The sequence below is a fragment of the Thunnus albacares genome, chromosome 18 (genome assembly GCF_914725855.1).
Source record: "Thunnus albacares chromosome 18, fThuAlb1.1, whole genome shotgun sequence".
In the NCBI taxonomy this organism is placed as follows: domain Eukaryota; kingdom Metazoa; phylum Chordata; class Actinopteri; order Scombriformes; family Scombridae; genus Thunnus; species Thunnus albacares.
In genome coordinates, this window is record NC_058123.1 from 670,439 (window position 1) to 693,877 (window position 23,439).

General features: G+C 40.2%; 1 protein-coding gene across 2 annotated transcripts in view; it reads left to right on the forward strand.

The window, feature by feature from the left end:
• The window catches only part of LOC122968117 (interferon-induced very large GTPase 1-like), a 124,383-nt gene extending 102,104 nt beyond the window's left edge, over positions 1-22,279 (forward strand). Inside the window, exons 3-4 of one of the 2 annotated variants that reach the window (XM_044333100.1) lie at positions 17,038-17,066; positions 17,180-22,279. In XM_044333100.1, coding sequence (XP_044189035.1) covers positions 17,038-17,066; positions 17,180-20,872 — 3,722 coding nt within the window. In that variant the 3' untranslated portion in view covers positions 20,873-22,279. The remainder of the gene's footprint in view (positions 1-17,037; positions 17,067-17,179) is intronic. The other variant, XM_044333101.1, reaches the window with a different exon arrangement.
• The last annotated feature ends 1,160 nt before the right edge of the window (positions 22,280-23,439 follow it).

Here is a 23,439-nt window from a genome sequence, read left to right on the forward strand (position 1 = left end):
TATGCGTCTCTTATGCTTCTCTTATGCGTCTCTTATGCTTCTCTTATGCTTCTCTTATGCTTCTCCTATGCGTCTCTTATGCTTCTCTTATGCTTCTCTTATGCTTCTCCTATGCGTCTCTTATGCTTCTCTTATGCTTCTCTTATGCTTCTCTTATGCGTCTCTTATGCTTCTCTTATGCTTCTCTTATGCTTCTCCTATGCGTCTCTTATGCTTCTCCTATGCGTCTCTTATGCTTCTCTTATGCTTCTCTTATGCTTCTCTTATGCGTCTCTTATGCTTCTCTTATGCTTCTCTTATGCTTCTCCTATGCGTCTCTTATGCTTCTCCTATGCGTCTCTTATGCTTCTCTTATGCTTCTCTTATGCTTCTCTTATGCGTCTCTTATGCTTCTCTTATGCTTCTCTTATGCGTCTCTTATGCTTCTCTTATGCTTCTCTTATGCTTCTCCTATGCGTCTCTTATGCTTCTCCTATGCTTCTCTTATGCTTCTCCTATGCGTCTCTTATGCTTCTCTTATGCTTCTCTTATGCTTCTCTTATGCGTCTCTTATGCTTCTCTTATGCTTCTCTTATGCGTCTCTTATGCTTCTCTTATGCTTCTCTTATGCTTCTCCTATGCGTCTCTTATGCTTCTCCTATGCTTCTCTTATGCTTCTCCTATGCGTCTCTTATGCTTCTCTTATGCGTCTCTTATGCTTCTCTTATGCTTCTCCTATGCTTCTCTTATGCTTCTCCTATGCTTCTCTTATGCTTCTCCTATGCGTCTCTTATGCTTCTCTTATGCGTCTCTTATGCTTCTCTTATGCTTCTCCTATGCTTCTCTTATGCTTCTCCTATGCTTCTCCTATGCTTCTCTTATGCTTCTCCTATGCTTCTCTTATGCTTCTCTTATGCGTCTCTTATGCTTCTCTTATGCTTCTCTTATGCTTCTCCTATGCTTCTCTTATGCTTCTCTTATGCGTCTCTTATGCTTCTCTTATGCTTCTCCTATGCTTCTCCTATGCTTCTCTTATGCTTCTCCTATGCGTCTCTTATGCTTCTCTTATGCGTCTCTTATGCTTCTCTTATGCTTCTCTTATGCTTCTCTTATGCTTCTCCTATGCTTCTCCTATGCTTCTCCTATGCTTCTCTTATGCTTCTCTTATGCGTCTCTTATGCGTCTCTTATGCTTCTCTTATGCTTCTCTTATGCTTCTCCTATGCGTCTCTTATGCGTCTCCTATGCTTCTCTTATGCTTCTCCTATGCTTCTCTTATGCTTCTCCTATGCTTCTCTTATGCTTCTCCTATGCTTCTCCTATGCTTCTCCTATGCGTCTCTTATGCGTCTCCTATGCTTCTCTTATGCTTCTCCTATGCGTCTCTTATGCTTCTCCTATGCTTCTCTTATGCTTCTCCTATGCTTCTCCTATGCTTCTCTTATGCTTCTCCTATGCTTCTCTTATGCTTCTCCTATGCTTCTCCTATGCTTCTCTTATGCTTCTCCTATGCGTCTCTTATGCTTCTCTTATGCGTCTCTTATGCTTCTCTTATGCTTCTCTTATGCTTCTCTTATGCTTCTCCTATGCTTCTCCTATGCTTCTCCTATGCTTCTCCTATGCTTCTCCTATGCTTCTCCTATGCGTCTCTTATGCGTCTCCTATGCTTCTCTTATGCTTCTCCTATGCTTCTCTTATGCTTCTCCTATGCTTCTCTTATGCTTCTCCTATGCTTCTCCTATGCTTCTCCTATGCGTCTCTTATGCGTCTCCTATGCTTCTCTTATGCTTCTCCTATGCGTCTCTTATGCTTCTCTTATGCGTCTCTTATGCTTCTCTTATGCTTCTCCTATGCGTCTCTTATGCTTCTCTTATGCTTCTCTTATGCTTCTCTTATGCTTCTCCTATGCTTCTCCTATGCTTCTCCTATGCTTCTCCTATGCTTCTCCTATGCTTCTCCTATGCTTCTCCTATGCGTCTCTTATGCGTCTCCTATGCTTCTCTTATGCTTCTCCTATGCTTCTCCTATGCTTCTCCTATGCTTCTCCTATGCGTCTCTTATGCTTCTCTTATGCTTCTCTTATGCGTCTCTTATGCTTCTCTTATGCTTCTCCTATGCGTCTCTTATGCGTCTCCTATGCTTCTCTTATGCTTCTCCTATGCGTCTCTTATGCTTCTCCTATGCTTCTCTTATGCTTCTCCTATGCTTCTCCTATGCGTCTCTTATGCTTCTCCTATGCTTCTCTTATGCTTCTCCTATGCTTCTCCTATGCGTCTCTTATGCTTCTCCTATGCTTCTCTTATGCTTCTCCTATGCTTCTCCTATGCGTCTCTTATGCGTCTCCTATGCTTCTCTTATGCTTCTCCTATGCTTCTCTTATGCTTCTCTTATGCGTCTCTTATGCTTCTCTTATGCTTCTCCTATGCGTCTCTTATGCTTCTCTTATGCGTCTCTTATGCTTCTCCTATGCTTCTCCTATGCTTCTCCTATGCTTCTCCTATGCGTCTCCTATGCGTCTCTTATGCTTCTCTTATGCTTCTCTTATGCGTCTCTTATGCTTCTCTTATGCTTCTCCTATGCGTCTCTTATGCTTCTCTTATGCTTCTCCTATGCTTCTCTTATGCTTCTCTTATGCTTCTCTTATGCTTCTCCTATGCTTCTCTTATGCTTCTCCTATGCTTCTCTTATGCTTCTCTTATGCTTCTCCTATGCTTCTCCTATGCTTCTCTTATGCTTCTCTTATGCTTCTCTTATGCTTCTCCTATGCTTCTCTTATGCTTCTCCTATGCTTCTCTTATGCTTCTCCTATGCTTCTCTTATGCTTCTCCTATGCTTCTCTTATGCTTCTCCTATGCTTCTCTTATGCTTCTCCTATGCTTCTCTTATGCTTCTCCTATGCTTCTCTTATGCTTCTCCTATGCTTCTCTTATGCTTCTCCTATGCTTCTCTTATGCTTCTCCTATGCTTCTCTTATGCTTCTCCTATGCTTCTCTTATGCTTCTCTTATGCTTCTCCTATGCTTCTCTTATGCTTCTCTTATGCTTCTCCTATGCTTCTCTTATGCTTCTCTTATGCTTCTCCTATGCGTCTCTTATGCTTCTCTTATGCTTCTCCTATGCTTCTCTTATGCTTCTCCTATGCTTCTCTTATGCTTCTCCTATGCGTCTCTTATGCTTCTCCTATGCTTCTCCTATGCGTCTCTTATGCTTCTCCTATGCTTCTCTTATGCTTCTCCTATGCTTCTCCTATGCTTCTCCTATGCTTCTCCTATGCGTCTCTTATGCTTCTCCTATGCGTCTCTTATGCTTCTCTTATGCTTCTCCTATGCTTCTCCTATGCTTCTCCTATGCTTCTCTTATGCTTCTCCTATGCTTCTCTTATGCTTCTCCTATGCGTCTCTTATGCTTCTCTTATGCTTCTCCTATGCTTCTCCTATGCTTCTCCTATGCGTCTCTTATGCTTCTCCTATGCTTCTCCTATGCTTCTCTTATGCTTCTCTTATGCTTCTCCTATGCTTCTCCTATGCGTCTCTTATGCTTCTCCTATGCTTCTCTTATGCTTCTCCTATGCTTCTCTTATGCTTCTCCTATGCTTCTCTTATGCTTCTCCTATGCGTCTCTTATGCTTCTCTTATGCTTCTCCTATGCGTCTCTTATGCTTCTCCTATGCTTCTCTTATGCTTCTCCTATGCGTCTCTTATGCTTCTCCTATGCTTCTCCTATGCTTCTCCTATGCTTCTCTTATGCTTCTCCTATGCTTCTCTTATGCTTCTCCTATGCTTCTCTTATGCTTCTCCTATGCGTCTCTTATGCTTCTCCTATGCTTCTCTTATGCTTCTCCTATGCTTCTCTTATGCTTCTCCTATGCGTCTCTTATGCTTCTCCTATGCTTCTCTTATGCTTCTCCTATGCTTCTCCTATGCGTCTCTTATGCTTCTCCTATGCTTCTCTTATGCTTCTCCTATGCTTCTCCTATGCGTCTCTTATGCTTCTCCTATGCTTCTCTTATGCTTCTCCTATGCGTCTCTTATGCTTCTCTTATGCTTCTCTTATGCTTCTCTTATGCGTCTCTTATGCTTCTCTTATGCTTCTCTTATGCTTCTCTTATGCGTCTCTTATGCTTCTCCTATGCTTCTCCTATGCGTCTCTTATGCTTCTCCTATGCTTCTCTTATGCTTCTCCTATGCTTCTCTTATGCTTCTCCTATGCGTCTCTTATGCTTCTCCTATGCGTCTCTTATGCTTCTCCTATGCGTCTCTTATGCTTCTCCTATGCGTCTCTTATGCTTCTCCTATGCGTCTCTTATGCTTCTCCTATGCGTCTCTTATGCTTCTCCTATGCGTCTCTTATGCTTCTCTTATGCTTCTCCTATGCGTCTCTTATGCTTCTCCTATGCTTCTCCTATGCGTCTCTTATGCTTCTCTTATGCTTCTCTTATGCTTCTCCTATGCGTCTCTTATGCTTCTCCTATGCTTCTCCTATGCGTCTCTTATGCTTCTCTTATGCTTCTCTTATGCTTCTCTTATGCTTCTCTTATGCTTCTCCTATGCTTCTCCTATGCGTCTCTTATGCTTCTCCTATGCGTCTCTTATGCTTCTCCTATGCGTCTCTTATGCTTCTCTTATGCTTCTCCTATGCGTCTCTTATGCTTCTCCTATGCTTCTCCTATGCTTCTCTTATGCTTCTCCTATGCTTCTCCTATGCGTCTCTTATGCTTCTCCTATGCTTCTCTTATGCTTCTCCTATGCGTCTCTTATGCTTCTCCTATGCTTCTCTTATGCTTCTCCTATGCGTCTCTTATGCTTCTCCTATGCTTCTCTTATGCTTCTCCTATGCTTCTCCTATGCTTCTCCTATGCTTCTCTTATGCTTCTCCTATGCTTCTCCTATGCTTCTCCTATGCTTCTCCTATGCTTCTCTTATGCTTCTCCTATGCGTCTCTTATGCTTCTCCTATGCTTCTCTTATGCTTCTCCTATGCTTCTCTTATGCTTCTCCTATGCGTCTCTTATGCTTCTCCTATGCGTCTCTTATGCTTCTCTTATGCTTCTCCTATGCTTCTCCTATGCTTCTCTTATGCTTCTCTTATGCTTCTCTTATGCTTCTCCTATGCGTCTCTTATGCTTCTCTTATGCTTCTCTTATGCTTCTCTTATGCTTCTCTTATGCTTCTCTTATGCTTCTCTTATGCTTCTCTTATGCTTCTCTTATGCTTCTCTTATGCGTCTCTTATGCTTCTCTTATGCTTCTCTTATGCTTCTCTTATGCTTCTCTTATGCTTCTCTTATGCTTCTCCTATGCTTCTCTTATGCTTCTCTTATGCTTCTCTTATGCTTCTCTTATGCGTCTCTTATGCTTCTCTTATGCGTCTCTTATGCTTCTCTTATGCTTCTCTTATGCTTCTCTTATGCTTCTCTTATGCTTCTCTTATGCTTCTCTTATGCTTCTCTTATGCGTCTCTTATGCTTCTCTTATGCTTCTCTTATGCTTCTCTTATGCTTCTCTTATGCTTCTCTTATGCTTCTCTTATGCTTCTCTTATGCTTCTCCTATGCGTCTCTTATGCTTCTCTTATGCTTCTCCTATGCTTCTCCTATGCTTCTCTTATGCTTCTCTTATGCTTCTCTTATGCTTCTCTTATGCTTCTCTTATGCTTCTCTTATGCTTCTCCTATGCTTCTCCTATGCTTCTCTTATGCTTCTCTTATGCTTCTCTTATGCTTCTCCTATGCGTCTCTTATGCTTCTCTTATGCTTCTCTTATGCTTCTCTTATGCTTCTCTTATGCTTCTCTTATGCTTCTCTTATGCTTCTCCTATGCGTCTCTTATGCTTCTCCTATGCTTCTCTTATGCTTCTCCTATGCTTCTCCTATGCTTCTCCTATGCTTCTCCTATGCGTCTCTTATGCTTCTCCTATGCTTCTCCTATGCTTCTCTTATGCTTCTCCTATGCTTCTCTTATGCTTCTCTTATGCTTCTCTTATGCTTCTCCTATGCGTCTCTTATGCTTCTCTTATGCTTCTCTTATGCTTCTCCTATGCGTCTCTTATGCTTCTCTTATGCTTCTCTTATGCTTCTCCTATGCGTCTCTTATGCTTCTCCTATGCGTCTCTTATGCTTCTCCTATGCGTCTCTTATGCTTCTCTTATGCTTCTCTTATGCTTCTCCTATGCGTCTCTTATGCTTCTCCTATGCGTCTCTTATGCTTCTCCTATGCTTCTCTTATGCTTCTCCTATGCGTCTCTTATGCTTCTCTTATGCTTCTCTTATGCTTCTCTTATGCGTCTCTTATGCTTCTCTTATGCTTCTCTTATGCTTCTCCTATGCGTCTCTTATGCTTCTCCTATGCTTCTCTTATGCTTCTCTTATGCTTCTCTTATGCTTCTCCTATGCGTCTCTTATGCTTCTCCTATGCTTCTCTTATGCTTCTCTTATGCTTCTCTTATGCTTCTCCTATGCGTCTCTTATGCTTCTCCTATGCTTCTCCTATGCGTCTCTTATGCTTCTCCTATGCGTCTCTTATGCTTCTCCTATGCTTCTCTTATGCTTCTCCTATGCTTCTCCTATGCGTCTCTTATGCTTCTCCTATGCGTCTCTTATGCTTCTCCTATGCGTCTCTTATGCTTCTCTTATGCTTCTCCTATGCGTCTCTTATGCTTCTCTTATGCTTCTCTTATGCTTCTCCTATGCTTCTCTTATGCTTCTCTTATGCTTCTCCTATGCGTCTCTTATGCTTCTCCTATGCTTCTCCTATGCGTCTCTTATGCTTCTCTTATGCTTCTCTTATGCTTCTCTTATGCTTCTCCTATGCGTCTCTTATGCTTCTCTTATGCTTCTCCTATGCTTCTCTTATGCTTCTCCTATGCGTCTCTTATGCTTCTCCTATGCTTCTCTTATGCTTCTCCTATGCTTCTCCTATGCTTCTCCTATGCTTCTCCTATGCGTCTCTTATGCTTCTCCTATGCTTCTCTTATGCTTCTCTTATGCTTCTCCTATGCTTCTCTTATGCTTCTCCTATGCTTCTCCTATGCTTCTCCTATGCTTCTCCTATGCGTCTCTTATGCTTCTCCTATGCTTCTCTTATGCTTCTCTTATGCTTCTCCTATGCTTCTCCTATGCTTCTCCTATGCTTCTCCTATGCGTCTCTTATGCTTCTCCTATGCTTCTCTTATGCTTCTCTTATGCTTCTCTTATGCTTCTCTTATGCTTCTCCTATGCTTCTCTTATGCTTCTCCTATGCTTCTCCTATGCTTCTCCTATGCTTCTCCTATGCGTCTCTTATGCTTCTCCTATGCGTCTCTTATGCTTCTCTTATGCTTCTCCTATGCTTCTCCTATGCTTCTCCTATGCTTCTCTTATGCTTCTCCTATGCTTCTCTTATGCTTCTCTTATGCTTCTCTTATGCTTCTCTTATGCTTCTCTTATGCTTCTCTTATGCTTCTCCTATGCTTCTCTTATGCTTCTCTTATGCTTCTCCTATGCGTCTCTTATGCTTCTCTTATGCTTCTCCTATGCGTCTCTTATGCTTCTCTTATGCTTCTCCTATGCTTCTCCTATGCTTCTCTTATGCTTCTCCTATGCTTCTCTTATGCTTCTCCTATGCTTCTCTTATGCTTCTCCTATGCTTCTCTTATGCTTCTCTTATGCTTCTCTTATGCTTCTCTTATGCTTCTCTTATGCTTCTCCTATGCGTCTCTTATGCTTCTCTTATGCTTCTCCTATGCGTCTCTTATGCTTCTCTTATGCTTCTCCTATGCGTCTCTTATGCTTCTCTTATGCTTCTCTTATGCTTCTCTTATGCTTCTCTTATGCTTCTCCTATGCTTCTCCTATGCTTCTCCTATGCGTCTCTTATGCTTCTCTTATGCTTCTCCTATGCGTCTCTTATGCTTCTCTTATGCTTCTCCTATGCGTCTCTTATGCTTCTCTTATGCGTCTCTTATGCTTCTCTTATGCTTCTCTTATGCTTCTCCTATGCTTCTCTTATGCGTCTCTTATGCTTCTCCTATGCTTCTCCTATGCTTCTCTTATGCGTCTCTTATGCTTCTCCTATGCGTCTCTTATGCTTCTCTTATGCTTCTCTTATGCTTCTCCTATGCTTCTCTTATGCGTCTCTTATGCTTCTCCTATGCTTCTCCTATGCGTCTCTTATGCTTCTCTTATGCTTCTCTTATGCTTCTCTTATGCTTCTCCTATGCTTCTCTTATGCTTCTCTTATGCTTCTCTTATGCTTCTCTTATGCTTCTCTTATGCTTCTCCTATGCGTCTCTTATGCTTCTCTTATGCTTCTCCTATGCGTCTCTTATGCTTCTCTTATGCTTCTCCTATGCTTCTCCTATGCTTCTCTTATGCTTCTCCTATGCTTCTCTTATGCTTCTCCTATGCTTCTCTTATGCTTCTCCTATGCTTCTCTTATGCTTCTCTTATGCTTCTCTTATGCTTCTCTTATGCTTCTCTTATGCTTCTCTTATGCTTCTCCTATGCTTCTCTTATGCTTCTCTTATGCTTCTCCTATGCGTCTCTTATGCTTCTCTTATGCTTCTCCTATGCGTCTCTTATGCTTCTCTTATGCTTCTCTTATGCTTCTCTTATGCTTCTCCTATGCTTCTCTTATGCTTCTCCTATGCTTCTCTTATGCTTCTCCTATGCTTCTCTTATGCTTCTCCTATGCTTCTCTTATGCTTCTCTTATGCTTCTCCTATGCTTCTCTTATGCTTCTCTTATGCTTCTCTTATGCTTCTCTTATGCTTCTCTTATGCTTCTCCTATGCTTCTCTTATGCTTCTCTTATGCTTCTCCTATGCGTCTCTTATGCTTCTCTTATGCTTCTCCTATGCTTCTCTTATGCTTCTCTTATGCTTCTCTTATGCTTCTCTTATGCTTCTCCTATGCGTCTCTTATGCTTCTCTTATGCTTCTCCTATGCTTCTCCTATGCTTCTCTTATGCTTCTCTTATGCTTCTCCTATGCTTCTCTTATGCTTCTCTTATGCTTCTCCTATGCTTCTCTTATGCTTCTCTTATGCTTCTCCTATGCTTCTCTTATGCTTCTCTTATGCTTCTCCTATGCTTCTCTTATGCTTCTCTTATGCTTCTCTTATGCTTCTCCTATGCGTCTCTTATGCTTCTCTTATGCTTCTCTTATGCTTCTCTTATGCTTCTCTTATGCTTCTCCTATGCGTCTCTTATGCTTCTCTTATGCTTCTCTTATGCTTCTCTTATGCTTCTCTTATGCTTCTCCTATGCTTCTCTTATGCTTCTCTTATGCTTCTCCTATGCTTCTCTTATGCTTCTCTTATGCTTCTCTTATGCTTCTCTTATGCTTCTCTTATGCTTCTCCTATGCTTCTCCTATGCGTCTCTTATGCTTCTCCTATGCTTCTCCTATGCGTCTCTTATGCTTCTCTTATGCTTCTCCTATGCTTCTCTTATGCTTCTCCTATGCTTCTCCTATGCTTCTCTTATGCTTCTCCTATGCTTCTCCTATGCGTCTCTTATGCTTCTCTTATGCTTCTCTTATGCTTCTCTTATGCTTCTCTTATGCTTCTCTTATGCTTCTCCTATGCGTCTCTTATGCTTCTCTTATGCTTCTCTTATGCTTCTCTTATGCGTCTCTTATGCTTCTCTTATGCTTCTCTTATGCTTCTCTTATGCTTCTCCTATGCGTCTCTTATGCTTCTCTTATGCTTCTCTTATGCTTCTCTTATGCTTCTCCTATGCGTCTCTTATGCTTCTCCTATGCGTCTCTTATGCTTCTCCTATGCGTCTCTTATGCTTCTCTTATGCTTCTCCTATGCGTCTCTTATGCTTCTCCTATGCTTCTCCTATGCGTCTCTTATGCTTCTCTTATGCTTCTCTTATGCTTCTCCTATGCTTCTCCTATGCTTCTCCTATGCTTCTCTTATGCTTCTCTTATGCTTCTCTTATGCTTCTCCTATGCGTCTCTTATGCTTCTCCTATGCTTCTCCTATGCGTCTCTTATGCTTCTCTTATGCTTCTCTTATGCTTCTCCTATGCGTCTCTTATGCTTCTCCTATGCTTCTCCTATGCTTCTCCTATGCGTCTCTTATGCTTCTCTTATGCTTCTCTTATGCTTCTCTTATGCTTCTCTTATGCTTCTCCTATGCTTCTCTTATGCTTCTCTTATGCTTCTCTTATGCTTCTCCTATGCGTCTCTTATGCTTCTCTTATGCTTCTCCTATGCGTCTCTTATGCTTCTCTTATGCTTCTCTTATGCTTCTCTTATGCTTCTCCTATGCGTCTCTTATGCTTCTCTTATGCTTCTCTTATGCTTCTCTTATGCTTCTCTTATGCTTCTCCTATGCTTCTCCTATGCTTCTCCTATGCTTCTCTTATGCTTCTCCTATGCTTCTCTTATGCTTCTCTTATGCTTCTCCTATGCTTCTCTTATGCTTCTCTTATGCTTCTCTTATGCTTCTCTTATGCTTCTCTTATGCTTCTCTTATGCTTCTCCTATGCTTCTCTTATGCTTCTCTTATGCTTCTCCTATGCGTCTCTTATGCTTCTCTTATGCTTCTCCTATGCTTCTCCTATGCTTCTCTTATGCTTCTCTTATGCTTCTCCTATGCGTCTCTTATGCTTCTCTTATGCTTCTCCTATGCTTCTCCTATGCGTCTCTTATGCTTCTCTTATGCTTCTCCTATGCTTCTCCTATGCTTCTCTTATGCTTCTCTTATGCTTCTCCTATGCGTCTCTTATGCTTCTCTTATGCTTCTCCTATGCTTCTCCTATGCTTCTCTTATGCTTCTCTTATGCTTCTCTTATGCTTCTCCTATGCTTCTCTTATGCTTCTCTTATGCTTCTCCTATGCTTCTCTTATGCTTCTCTTATGCTTCTCCTATGCTTCTCTTATGCTTCTCTTATGCTTCTCTTATGCTTCTCTTATGCTTCTCTTATGCTTCTCTTATGCTTCTCCTATGCTTCTCTTATGCTTCTCTTATGCTTCTCCTATGCGTCTCTTATGCTTCTCTTATGCTTCTCCTATGCGTCTCTTATGCTTCTCTTATGCTTCTCCTATGCTTCTCTTATGCTTCTCTTATGCTTCTCCTATGCGTCTCTTATGCTTCTCTTATGCTTCTCCTATGCTTCTCCTATGCTTCTCTTATGCTTCTCTTATGCTTCTCTTATGCTTCTCCTATGCGTCTCTTATGCTTCTCTTATGCTTCTCCTATGCTTCTCTTATGCTTCTCTTATGCTTCTCCTATGCTTCTCTTATGCTTCTCCTATGCTTCTCTTATGCTTCTCCTATGCTTCTCTTATGCTTCTCCTATGCTTCTCTTATGCTTCTCTTATGCTTCTCCTATGCTTCTCTTATGCTTCTCCTATGCTTCTCTTATGCTTCTCCTATGCTTCTCTTATGCTTCTCTTATGCTTCTCCTATGCTTCTCCTATGCTTCTCTTATGCTTCTCTTATGCTTCTCTTATGCTTCTCCTATGCTTCTCTTATGCTTCTCTTATGCTTCTCCTATGCTTCTCTTATGCTTCTCTTATGCTTCTCCTATGCTTCTCTTATGCTTCTCTTATGCTTCTCTTATGCTTCTCTTATGCTTCTCTTATGCTTCTCTTATGCTTCTCCTATGCTTCTCTTATGCTTCTCTTATGCTTCTCCTATGCGTCTCTTATGCTTCTCTTATGCTTCTCCTATGCTTCTCTTATGCTTCTCTTATGCTTCTCCTATGCGTCTCTTATGCTTCTCTTATGCTTCTCCTATGCTTCTCCTATGCTTCTCTTATGCTTCTCTTATGCTTCTCTTATGCTTCTCCTATGCGTCTCTTATGCTTCTCTTATGCTTCTCCTATGCTTCTCTTATGCTTCTCTTATGCTTCTCCTATGCTTCTCTTATGCTTCTCCTATGCTTCTCTTATGCTTCTCCTATGCTTCTCTTATGCTTCTCCTATGCTTCTCTTATGCTTCTCTTATGCTTCTCCTATGCTTCTCTTATGCTTCTCTTATGCTTCTCTTATGCTTCTCTTATGCTTCTCTTATGCTTCTCCTATGCGTCTCTTATGCTTCTCTTATGCTTCTCTTATGCTTCTCTTATGCTTCTCTTATGCTTCTCCTATGCGTCTCTTATGCTTCTCTTATGCTTCTCTTATGCTTCTCTTATGCTTCTCTTATGCTTCTCCTATGCTTCTCTTATGCTTCTCTTATGCTTCTCCTATGCTTCTCTTATGCTTCTCTTATGCTTCTCTTATGCTTCTCCTATGCGTCTCTTATGCTTCTCTTATGCTTCTCTTATGCTTCTCCTATGCGTCTCTTATGCTTCTCTTATGCTTCTCCTATGCGTCTCTTATGCTTCTCCTATGCGTCTCTTATGCTTCTCTTATGCTTCTCCTATGCTTCTCCTATGCTTCTCTTATGCTTCTCTTATGCGTCTCTTATGCTTCTCTTATGCTTCTCCTATGCTTCTCCTATGCTTCTCTTATGCTTCTCCTATGCGTCTCTTATGCTTCTCCTATGCTTCTCCTATGCTTCTCCTATGCTTCTCTTATGCTTCTCTTATGCGTCTCTTATGCTTCTCCTATGCTTCTCCTATGCGTCTCTTATGCTTCTCTTATGCTTCTCTTATGCTTCTCCTATGCTTCTCCTATGCTTCTCTTATGCTTCTCTTATGCTTCTCTTATGCTTCTCTTATGCGTCTCTTATGCTTCTCCTATGCTTCTCCTATGCGTCTCTTATGCTTCTCTTATGCTTCTCTTATGCTTCTCCTATGCGTCTCTTATGCTTCTCCTATGCGTCTCCTATGCGTCTCTTATGCTTCTCTTATGCTTCTCCTATGCGTCTCTTATGCTTCTCCTATGCTTCTCCTATGCTTCTCCTATGCGTCTCTTATGCTTCTCCTATGCTTCTCCTATGCGTCTCTTATGCTTCTCCTATGCGTCTCTTATGCTTCTCTTATGCTTCTCCTATGCGTCTCTTATGCTTCTCCTATGCTTCTCCTATGCTTCTCCTATGCGTCTCCTATGCGTCTCTTATGCTTCTCCTATGCTTCTCCTATGCTTCTCCTATGCGTCTCCTATGCGTCTCTTATGCTTCTCCTATGCGTCTCTTATGCTTCTCTTATGCTTCTCTTATGCTTCTCCTATGCTTCTCTTATGCTTCTCTTATGCTTCTCCTATGCTTCTCTTATGCTTCTCTTATGCTTCTCTTATGCTTCTCTTATGCTTCTCCTATGCTTCTCCTATGCGTCTCTTATGCTTCTCCTATGCTTCTCCTATGCGTCTCTTATGCTTCTCTTATGCTTCTCCTATGCGTCTCTTATGCTTCTCCTATGCTTCTCCTATGCTTCTCCTATGCTTCTCCTATGCATCTCTTATGCTTCTCTTATGCTTCTCCTATGCTTCTCCTATGCGTCTCTTATGCTTCTCCTATGCTTCTCCTATGCGTCTCTTATGCTTCTCTTATGCTTCTCCTATGCGTCTCTTATGCTTCTCTTATGCTTCTCCTATGCTTCTCCTATGCTTCTCCTATGCTTCTCCTATGCTTCTCCTATGCTTCTCCTATGCGTCTCTTATGCTTCTCTTATGCTTCTCTTATGCTTCTCCTATGCGTCTCTTATGCTTCTCCTATGCTTCTCCTATGCTTCTCCTATGCTTCTCCTATGCGTCTCTTATGCTTCTCTTATGCTTCTCTTATGCTTCTCCTATGCGTCTCTTATGCTTCTCTTATGCTTCTCCTATGCGTCTCTTATGCTTCTCCTATGCTTCTCCTATGCTTCTCCTATGCTTCTCCTATGCTTCTCTTATGCTTCTCTTATGCTTCTCTTATGCTTCTCCTATGCGTCTCTTATGCTTCTCCTATGCTTCTCCTATGCGTCTCTTATGCTTCTCTTATGCTTCTCCTATGCGTCTCTTATGCTTCTCCTATGCTTCTCCTATGCTTCTCCTATGCTTCTCCTATGCGTCTCTTATGCTTCTCTTATGCTTCTCCTATGCGTCTCTTATGCTTCTCCTATGCTTCTCCTATGCGTCTCTTATGCTTCTCTTATGCTTCTCCTATGCGTCTCTTATGCTTCTCTTATGCTTCTCCTATGCGTCTCTTATGCTTCTCTTATGCTTCTCTTATGCTTCTCCTATGCGTCTCTTATGCTTCTCCTATGCTTCTCCTATGCGTCTCTTATGCTTCTCTTATGCTTCTCCTATGCTTCTCCTATGCGTCTCTTATGCTTCTCCTATGCTTCTCCTATGCTTCTCCTATGCTTCTCTTATGCTTCTCCTATGCGTCTCTTATGCTTCTCTTATGCTTCTCCTATGCGTCTCTTATGCTTCTCCTATGCGTCTCTTATGCTTCTCTTATGCTTCTCCTATGCGTCTCTTATGCTTCTCCTATGCTTCTCCTATGCGTCTCTTATGCTTCTCTTATGCTTCTCCTATGCGTCTCTTATGCTTCTCCTATGCGTCTCCTATGCGTCTCTTATGCTTCTCTTATGCTTCTCCTATGCGTCTCTTATGCGTCTCTTATGCTTCTCTTATGCTTCTCCTATGCGTCTCTTATGCTTCTCTTATGCTTCTCCTATGCGTCTCTTATGCTGCACCCAAACTCTGGAGCTGCCTTTTCCCTCACATCTCCATACTGGACTCTGTTACAGAATTCAAAACAGTACTGAAAACCAACTGTTTAAACTGAATTACTCACCCTAATTACATCAACTGCATCTTATTTTTACTAAATGTCGATAAAACATTACTGAGCTATGCTCTTTGTTTCATATTTTATTGATGATTATACTGATGTTTTATTACTGCTTGTTGTTTATTGTATTATTGATCTTATATGATGTAAGGTGACCTTGAGGGTCATGAAAGGTGCCTTTAAATAATAATAATAATAATAATTATTATTATTATAATAAACAGCTCTAAAGACTAATAACAGCAATCAAGTGGAGGTCTGCAGCATAGAGGATTATGATATATCAGACTTTGGATACACACACATTGCTTGTTAGTAGGATCGGTTCATTCATGGTTCATTCATCCTTTAATCCAGAAGGGTCTAGCAGTACTTTTTGACCTGTTGCAGGTCAGATCAGGTCTGATGGTCTGTTTCCTGTCCTTCTAGTGACTCATAACTCACAAAAAGTGCATCACGTGTGTTTTGTGGTACTAGTGCAGTGCCTGTTCAGACGTGCCTGAGACATCCTGCACTATGTCTTGAACATACATACAAGGTTCCCACATTAACCCTAACCCTTATCACTACGGCTGTAGTCACTGTTAAAGAGCCCCTACAGTACTTAAAATGATTAACTACAAGCCTGTACTCACACTCATAAGATACTCTATACTGAATGGAGATGAAATACTTCATGAATAAAAGATTATACTTTGTGTTTCAGATTAGCAACGTTACAGTATCTGATCATCACTGATACGGTATCAGAAAAGCCCATTCTGACAACCTAAAAGATTATTATTATTATTATTATTATTATTATTATTATTATTATTATAACCTGAGTCAATATGTTTTGGACATACAAATATTCTCACATTCACTATTGTGGATATTTCTGTTTTGTTTTTTTTAAATATATAACTTAATATCTGTCTAAATGATCAGATACAGATAAACATTATTCTTTATTCCATGCTCATGTGCAACACAAAGTATAATCTTTTAATCATAAATGATATGTTTAATCCAAACGTTGTGGAGTAGTTTATGAGTTAGGATATAGGCTGGAAGTTATTATACTTAGTTGCCTTGTGGATTCAGTACTGTAGGTTTATCAGTGATTTATTTTCTTCTCTTGCTGAACTCCAGTCATGACTCCATCCTGCAGGCCAGACAACAAAACACACATGTGGATCCCTTTATGTGAATGTGAGGAAGGCCAGAAAAGAAGAGATTCAAGAGCTTTTATTGTCACATTCAACACAGCAGATGGAAACACTGAAGGCAAATTTGACTTCTTTGAGCTGTAGCTACAATTAGGGTATAAAATAAAATATTTACAATTATTTTAAAAAGAGAAACATAGAGAAACATATGAGAGAGAGGAATTAAAATACAGGTATACAAACATAGATTATATTGCACATAAGTGATGGGTAATCAATACTTCTGATAAAATATAAATATTGTATAGTAGTGAGGAGAGTGTGTGTTTGTTGGGGGGTGAGTAAGTGTATAAGAGAAAGAGACACTGTGTTTGTATATATATATATGTTATGTACATATGTCCACAAAGTCCCAGAGTTCAGCACCATCTACTGTGTTCGACCTGCCGCAGGTCAAAAAATATTCCCAAATCCCTCTGAGTTAATCCTCAGCAGACACTCTGAGCCTGTCACTCACATTTAAGTCCACTAGGAGCTGCTGCTGGGCTTCCAACACAGAACTGAAATAACTAATAGATCGTTTTTAAAAAAACTTTGAAATTAGACAGTCTGGTGATTTCTAATCGTAGCCTTTGACTTCCACAGAGACAGATTCTGGAGAACTTACACAGGTACTTATAAGGTCATTAAATGCTGTTCCCACAGACAATAAAATGATTAAGTTTGTGAAGTATTTTAATTGCTATGTGAGAGTATATTAGCACTAATGTCAACAAAGCAGCAAAGGTTTTTGGTATGGTTCGTTGTGGATCACACTGACAGATTATCTATTTTTATTGTCATGTTGGTGATGATGGAGGTAATGTTGTGTAGCTTCAAACATTAAAATCACCTGCAGCGTTAAAATGAATTTAACTCAGAAAATTAACAAATAGAACAAACTGTGGATGGTTACAAATCCAACGTTTGTTTGTTTTTAACTTTGCTGTTGTGTTATTCTGAGTAAAAAGTTTCAGTGTTTAAACAGTGGATCATCACTGTGGGTTGTGGATTATTAGTGTCGTACATTTATCTTGCAGCTCAGTTACCACTGAAAAAGACATTCTTCATCTCAAATGATTTAACCATGTGAATGAAATCACATCATTCACATTTTGTCAGTGTGATCCAGTGAATAAAGCTGGTTCTGCTGAACACTCAGAGAAGAATGACGACAACACAACACTTTGCTGTGTTCCTCTAATAATGCAGCTCTCTATTGTATTATAGGTACTGATACGGACGGAAACAAGGAGAAGGTAAGAAGCTCAAAATATAATTCACAAGATCTTAAGGACTATTTATTTTATGTCTATATGATTATATTAATGTGTTTTTACATACAGTAATGTTTTTTATCTGTTATTTACAGCAGTCAGTGAACATTTCTGAAGAGGGAAACAGGAAGGAGCATCAAACAGAAACACTGCTCAGCAGACTTCACCTTCTAGACAAATATAAACAGAAGTTAACACCAGCTGACTTTCTTAAAATAGTTCCACCTGTAAAACATCATCATGACACATCTGAGAAAGATCTAGCTCACACTTTTCTTCAGAAGCTGATGATGTTAGACTACAGAGCCAGATACATTCCTGTAAGACAAGACAGTCCTGAGGTGACACGTGATCCGGTGCTTGATGATTTAGATGATTTTTATAGCACCAGTGTTGACTCTGATCAGACAAAACAGTCTCATGTGCATCCAATGGATGTTCAAATGTCAGTATTTCACTGCTCAGACAGCTTCCTTAAGCAGATCATGATTACAAAGCTCTCACAGTGTCAGTACGCCTTACCTTTGCTTGTTCCCGACCCCATCACAATGGATATCGAGTGTCCTCTGTGGACATTCAGACAAATAGTAAAAAGCTGGAAGATAACTCAAACCAAACGTGATCCCAACATTGTCACCATGAAGAGTATGCCCATCTGCAAAGCTGCGACGCCCATGGTGTCATTTTTCCGTCTTGGTTCACTATCAGTGTCTAAATCTCAGCTGATCAACACTTTGATCAACAACCGTCACAGCACCTTCTTCCACAGAAACTGCCCAGGAAGCACCAAATCTCGCCATCTGATGGACGGTGTGGCAGAGATAGCATGGTACTGCCCAGCTGGAAAACCCAATGATGCCTTCACTGACTGCATTGCCTTCTGTAATCTTCATGGTGATGCTCTGGTGATTGACAAACAGCGTGAAATACTGATGGAAAAATCTTCAGTCAATGTTGTTCTGTTAGCAACTCCGGAGAAAGGTGACAGAAGTACTACAGTTATCTCAGACCTTCTCAAGTCCCCAAAACCTCTCATTTGTCTCATTGGTGATAATGACGATGGTGCAGTTAAGATCAAAGAAGGAAAATACAAAATGGGTCTGAAAGACAGAAGCTGGTCGAATGTTTCTGAAGAACTGAAACGAATCATTGGAAACATTTTGTCTGGACCACATTCATCCTTCCAGCTAGAAACCATGGCTGAGGTCTCTGGAATCAGAGTGGATGAAGATGACACAGTCTGCAAAAAAGGAAAATCTGCTGCTATGAAAATAGAGAATTTACTTAAAGGGATGGATGTTTCAAAGATTAAAGATGAATTTCTGCCTTGTCAAGGCCGACTGTGGCATGAATGGTGCAAAATAAACAAGGAACAGTATCACCTCAAAGGGAACATTGAGATGGAGAAATGTAAAAAACAACAGGAACTAAAGAGAATACGTCAAGAACAACATGCTGCTTCCCGTAGTTACCTGATCAAGCTGTTCATTGGAAGCCTCTCATCTCTGCCATCAGAGGAGAGAAAATATTTCCTGAAATGGATTCAGATCTTGCTAGATGCTCTCTCCACAGATGATCTGTCTTCAATTCTCCAGAACTATGATGAAAAATGGTCTGAAGTCTTGGATTTGAAGAAGAAACATGACAACTCTGATCAGCTAATAAAGAAGCAAACTCAGCTTGAGGAAATATCAGCAGAACTACAGTCAGCTACTTTTGGCTTAGAGCACATCTTCAGAGAAATTGGACAGATCTATGAAGCCCATAAATCTCTGCAGAACCAAACAAAGACTGACTGGTGTAAATATCCTGAGCTGGCTGCAGAGCTGATGATATCAGGACATCCAATGGAGCTGATGGATGGTGATGCAGGTCATGTGCCTTTAACATGGATCTCTAGTCTGTTAGATGAAGTCATCAAGAAACTGGGAGATCAGAGAGTTTTCGTTTTGTCAGTTCTGGGTTTACAAAGCAGTGGAAAATCAACCATGCTGAATGCCATGTTTGGGTTACAGTTTGCGGTCAGTGCTGGCAGGTGCACCAGGGGTGCCTTCATGCAGCTGGTCAAAGTGTCAGAGGAGATGAAGAAAGACTTTCAGTTTGACTATGTTCTAGTTGTGGACACTGAAGGACTGCATGCTCTTGAGTTGGCAGGTAACACCACTGTTCACCACGACAATGAACTGGCAACATTTGTGATTGGTCTGGGAAACATGACATTGATCAACATCTATGGAGAGAATCCAGCTGATATGTCAGATATCCTGCAGATTGTTGTTCAGGCTTTCATGAGGATGAAGAGAGTTAAACTTTCTCCAAGTTGTGTGTTTGTTCACCAGAATGTTGCAGATATTTCAGCTGCAGAGAAAAACATGGAGGGAAAAAGACGACTGCAAGAAAAACTGGACCAGATGGCCAAACTGGCTGCTGAAGAGGAGGTTTGTGATGCTGACTGCTTCAGTGACGTTATTTCATTTGATGTGAAGGAAGATGTGAAATACTTTGCCCAACTGTGGGAGGGAGGTCCACCCATGGCTCCTCCAAATCCAGGTTATAGTGAAAGCGTTCAAGAGCTGAAGAACTTCATCCTCTCAAAAGCATCATGGTCTGTTGGGACAACTCTCTCGCAGTTCAAAAGCAGCATAAAGGACCTGTGGAATGCCCTGATGAACGAAAACTTTGTGTTCAGCTTCAAAAACACACAGGAAATTTCAGTGTACAGAAAACTTGAAGTCCAGTATGGGAACTGGACCTGGACCCTGAGGAGCAACATGTTGACGATTGAGAACCAGCTTCATAACAGAATTGAATATGGAAAACTTGACAAGGTTGAGATCAGTTATCTTAAGAAAGAAATGAGCAAAACATATGAAGAAATCAAAAAAGGGATGAAAACGTTGTTTGATGATGACAAAGACAAACAAATGTTGGTTCAGTGGCGAGGACGATATGAAATCAAAATCAAAGAGTTTCATGATGAACAGATGAGAGAAGTTAAAAGAAAACTGGACGAGATCATCCAACAGAGGAAGGCTTGTAAAAAGATGGATGACAAGAAAACAGAGTTTGAGAACAAGCTGCTACAAAAGAGCAAAGAACTCGCTCATCAGTTAAAAGACAAGGACAGAGGTGAAGAGGAACTGGAAAAGCAGTTCAACAGTGTTTGGAGAGGCTGGGTTACTGAGTTAACTGGAGACACAAAACCTATTGAGGACATCAAGTTAGAAGAGGACCAGTCTACTATCCTGCAAGAACTTGGTATTGAATGGAGTCTTATACATGACTCCAAAACCTGCAGCAGATACAAAAAGATATCAGAGATTGGAGATTATAGTGATTATGTGACCCTAAAGAAGAACCGTTATCTGGTATCTCAAGTCCATAAAACAGTGCTACATTACTTGAGTAAGTTTCTTCCATATGAAGAACAAAACCTGATCAGATCCTTCATTGAAGATGTTGAACAACAGTCCCTTCATTTAATTAAGAGCAAACCTGTAGCTACAAGAGGCTACAGTTCCACTTACCTGCAAGAAGTGGCCAAGAATGTCAAAGAGAAAGTGACAGAGTTTGAATCAAAGAGCAAATATGCTCTTAAGAAGGAGTTTACAGTTGATCTCTTACTGTATGTGTTTGACAAGACAGGAAGTTGGATTTCAGAGTCCCACAAGAAATTCCAGATGAACAATGATGCACTCGCTTATTTAGAAAGCAAGAAAATACAACATTACAACATTTTCAGAAGCTTCTTCAAAGGAAACTCTTCTGCTGTTGTACCCTCGTCGTGACTCAAAAGAGTCCATTCCCTATAAACTTTACCGAACTGCTGGTCCAAAGTTTGCTAACTGGAGAATTACCCCTGATGAGTCTAAGCTGCCATACTGGAAATGGTTTATGTGTCGATTTCAGAAGCAGCTGGAAAACCACTATAAGTTAAAATTCCAGGGCTTTGGTGAAATTCCCAGCGAGTGGACGAGATGCTCTAAAGATGAAGCCATTAAAAGTCTGGATGAAATGTGTTAGTGAGTCAACACAACACAACTACAACTCTGCTGAAAATATGATACTGTTCTGTTTGATCAACCAAAGTGCTACAAAACAGTGTTTTCAGGTTTATGTTGATGTTATGATTGACAGGTGAATTTATATGTGAATAATAAATGTGAACAGTCAGTGAACTAATACATACAGGAAGCTTTCTGACTGCTGAACAAACATCTGATTGAAATCAACATGTAAAACAAAACAACAAAAACTATTTGAAGGATTTTGTGTTTCATAAAAACTTAACATTAATTAACATTAATTTATCATCTACAAAGTCAGTTAGTCTGGAAATGCTGATAGTTTCCATAAATATAAAAGCAGAACAGAATATGCTGTTTGTTTGTTTGTTTGTTTGTTTTTCAAAGAAAGAGGATTGATGTATCTACTTTGTGTTGTATAAGATGAGTCAAAGGATATTTTAATTAAATCAGAACACATGAAGTTTAAAGTTCAGATTTGTGATGTTTGATGAGACGCATGTTGTAAGAAACTATTTTTATCTGTTTAATAATCAAAAATGTCAAAAAAAATCATGTCAAAGAAATCTGCAGAAACTTACAACATAAAAACATTTAAGTTGAGTCATGTTGCAGAACTTATCAAACATAATTAATGAATAATTAATGAAGATGATTTATGTTTGTAAAGTATTTGACGTGTTCAGTTGTGTAATGTTTATCTGTTTTCAACCATTCTGTTATTATATGTATATTAATGTTTTTATAGTTTTCAGTGAACTTCTGCTCTGTTTTAGCTCTTTGAACATCCAGAGTTTATGTAAACTGTGTCAATTATTTTAATATTTCTAAAGATTTCATCATTTATTAAATTGATCATTCAGCGACAGAACAAAAATAAAAGTATGTTATCAACAAGCATAATGATTCATAATAAAAACTAATACTTCATATCTGCTGAAGGACCAGATTAATGTTTCTGAAATGAAAGTCTGTATTAACTCATTTAACACCTGCTATAGACCACAGACTGTTTATGCTTTTGTTTATTTTTCCACATTCAGGTGTTTTTTATTGTATCATGTGATGCTGCACATCTCAAAAACCAGCAACAAATCTGACAGCATGAAGTATCACCTTTGAATGTATAAATATATTATTCATTAAACATTTGGTGTGTTGTAGAATAAAGGAAGTTTGAGTTTTTTTCCAAGCGTTTATTTACTAACAGTATGACAGGTAGCTGTGATATAAGATGTGATTGTCCAGGGGTCCGTTTCACAAAGCAGGTTCAACAAACTCTGAGTCTAATCCGGAACTCTGAGTTGATCTACTCTGAGATAAGAAACTCTGAGTTTCCGGTTCCAGAACAGCTGATTTGAGTCAGTTTATTCAACTCGGAGTAGTTTCACCTGGAGTTAAGCGCGTGCACCACAACTATAAAAAGCCAGCATCAATTGAACCCCGATTCAACGAGTCACCATGGCAACGGGGAAGCGGAGGGCTGCGTTTTTCGCCCCATTAGGGCTAGAAATCTTTATGCGATAATACGGCGAGTTTGAACATGTTTTCAAAAAGAAGTGCAACACCGCTGCAGCTGCAAAAGAGAGGGAGACGGCGTGGGAGAACATCGCTGCTCGGTCAATGCGTAAGTTTAAATGTGGTCCTTTGCAATCACAATAATATTCAGAGGAAAACTGCTTGATTGGTCGCCTATTAATTTATTTCATTTAGGTCCAATCCCGCGAGGGAGAAGCGCACTTGGCAGCAGTTTAGGATGAAATATAAAAACATTGTTCAAACAGGTGAGACCTCGGCATAATCTCATGGGGGAACCTCATTTGATCATGTTTTACATTGTAAAGTAAATATTAAGTGGCTGTTTGACTGTGCAGTTGTTTTATCCCCAACATAATGCTGGTTTCACACACATAAATGTCTTCTCATCTACATCATGTTCTGTTAAATAATTAATCCTATTTAAATTAACACAGACTTCTACTCAGCCAACAGAAAGAAGGCAGATGTCGTAAAACGGGTGGTGGTCCAGCACCGCCACCTCTAACGGAGGCAGAGGAGCTGGCCCTAAGCCAGAATTTAGGAAGGCCAGTGGCTGGCTCCGACATTGTACAAAAAACTTCCGTTTGCAAAGAATCGCAGCGCAACACACAATATCTGCTGGGATGTGAGAGCATGATTACGATTGGTAATGTTGCAAATGTAATGACGGCTTAGGTTGTGTATGTAGATGATGGACTGTGACGTGAAACGGTACCGCTCAAAAAGATAATTGTCTGGAAATGCTAGAACATCTATGCGTGGTCTGATAACCATCTCTCAACGAATATTTA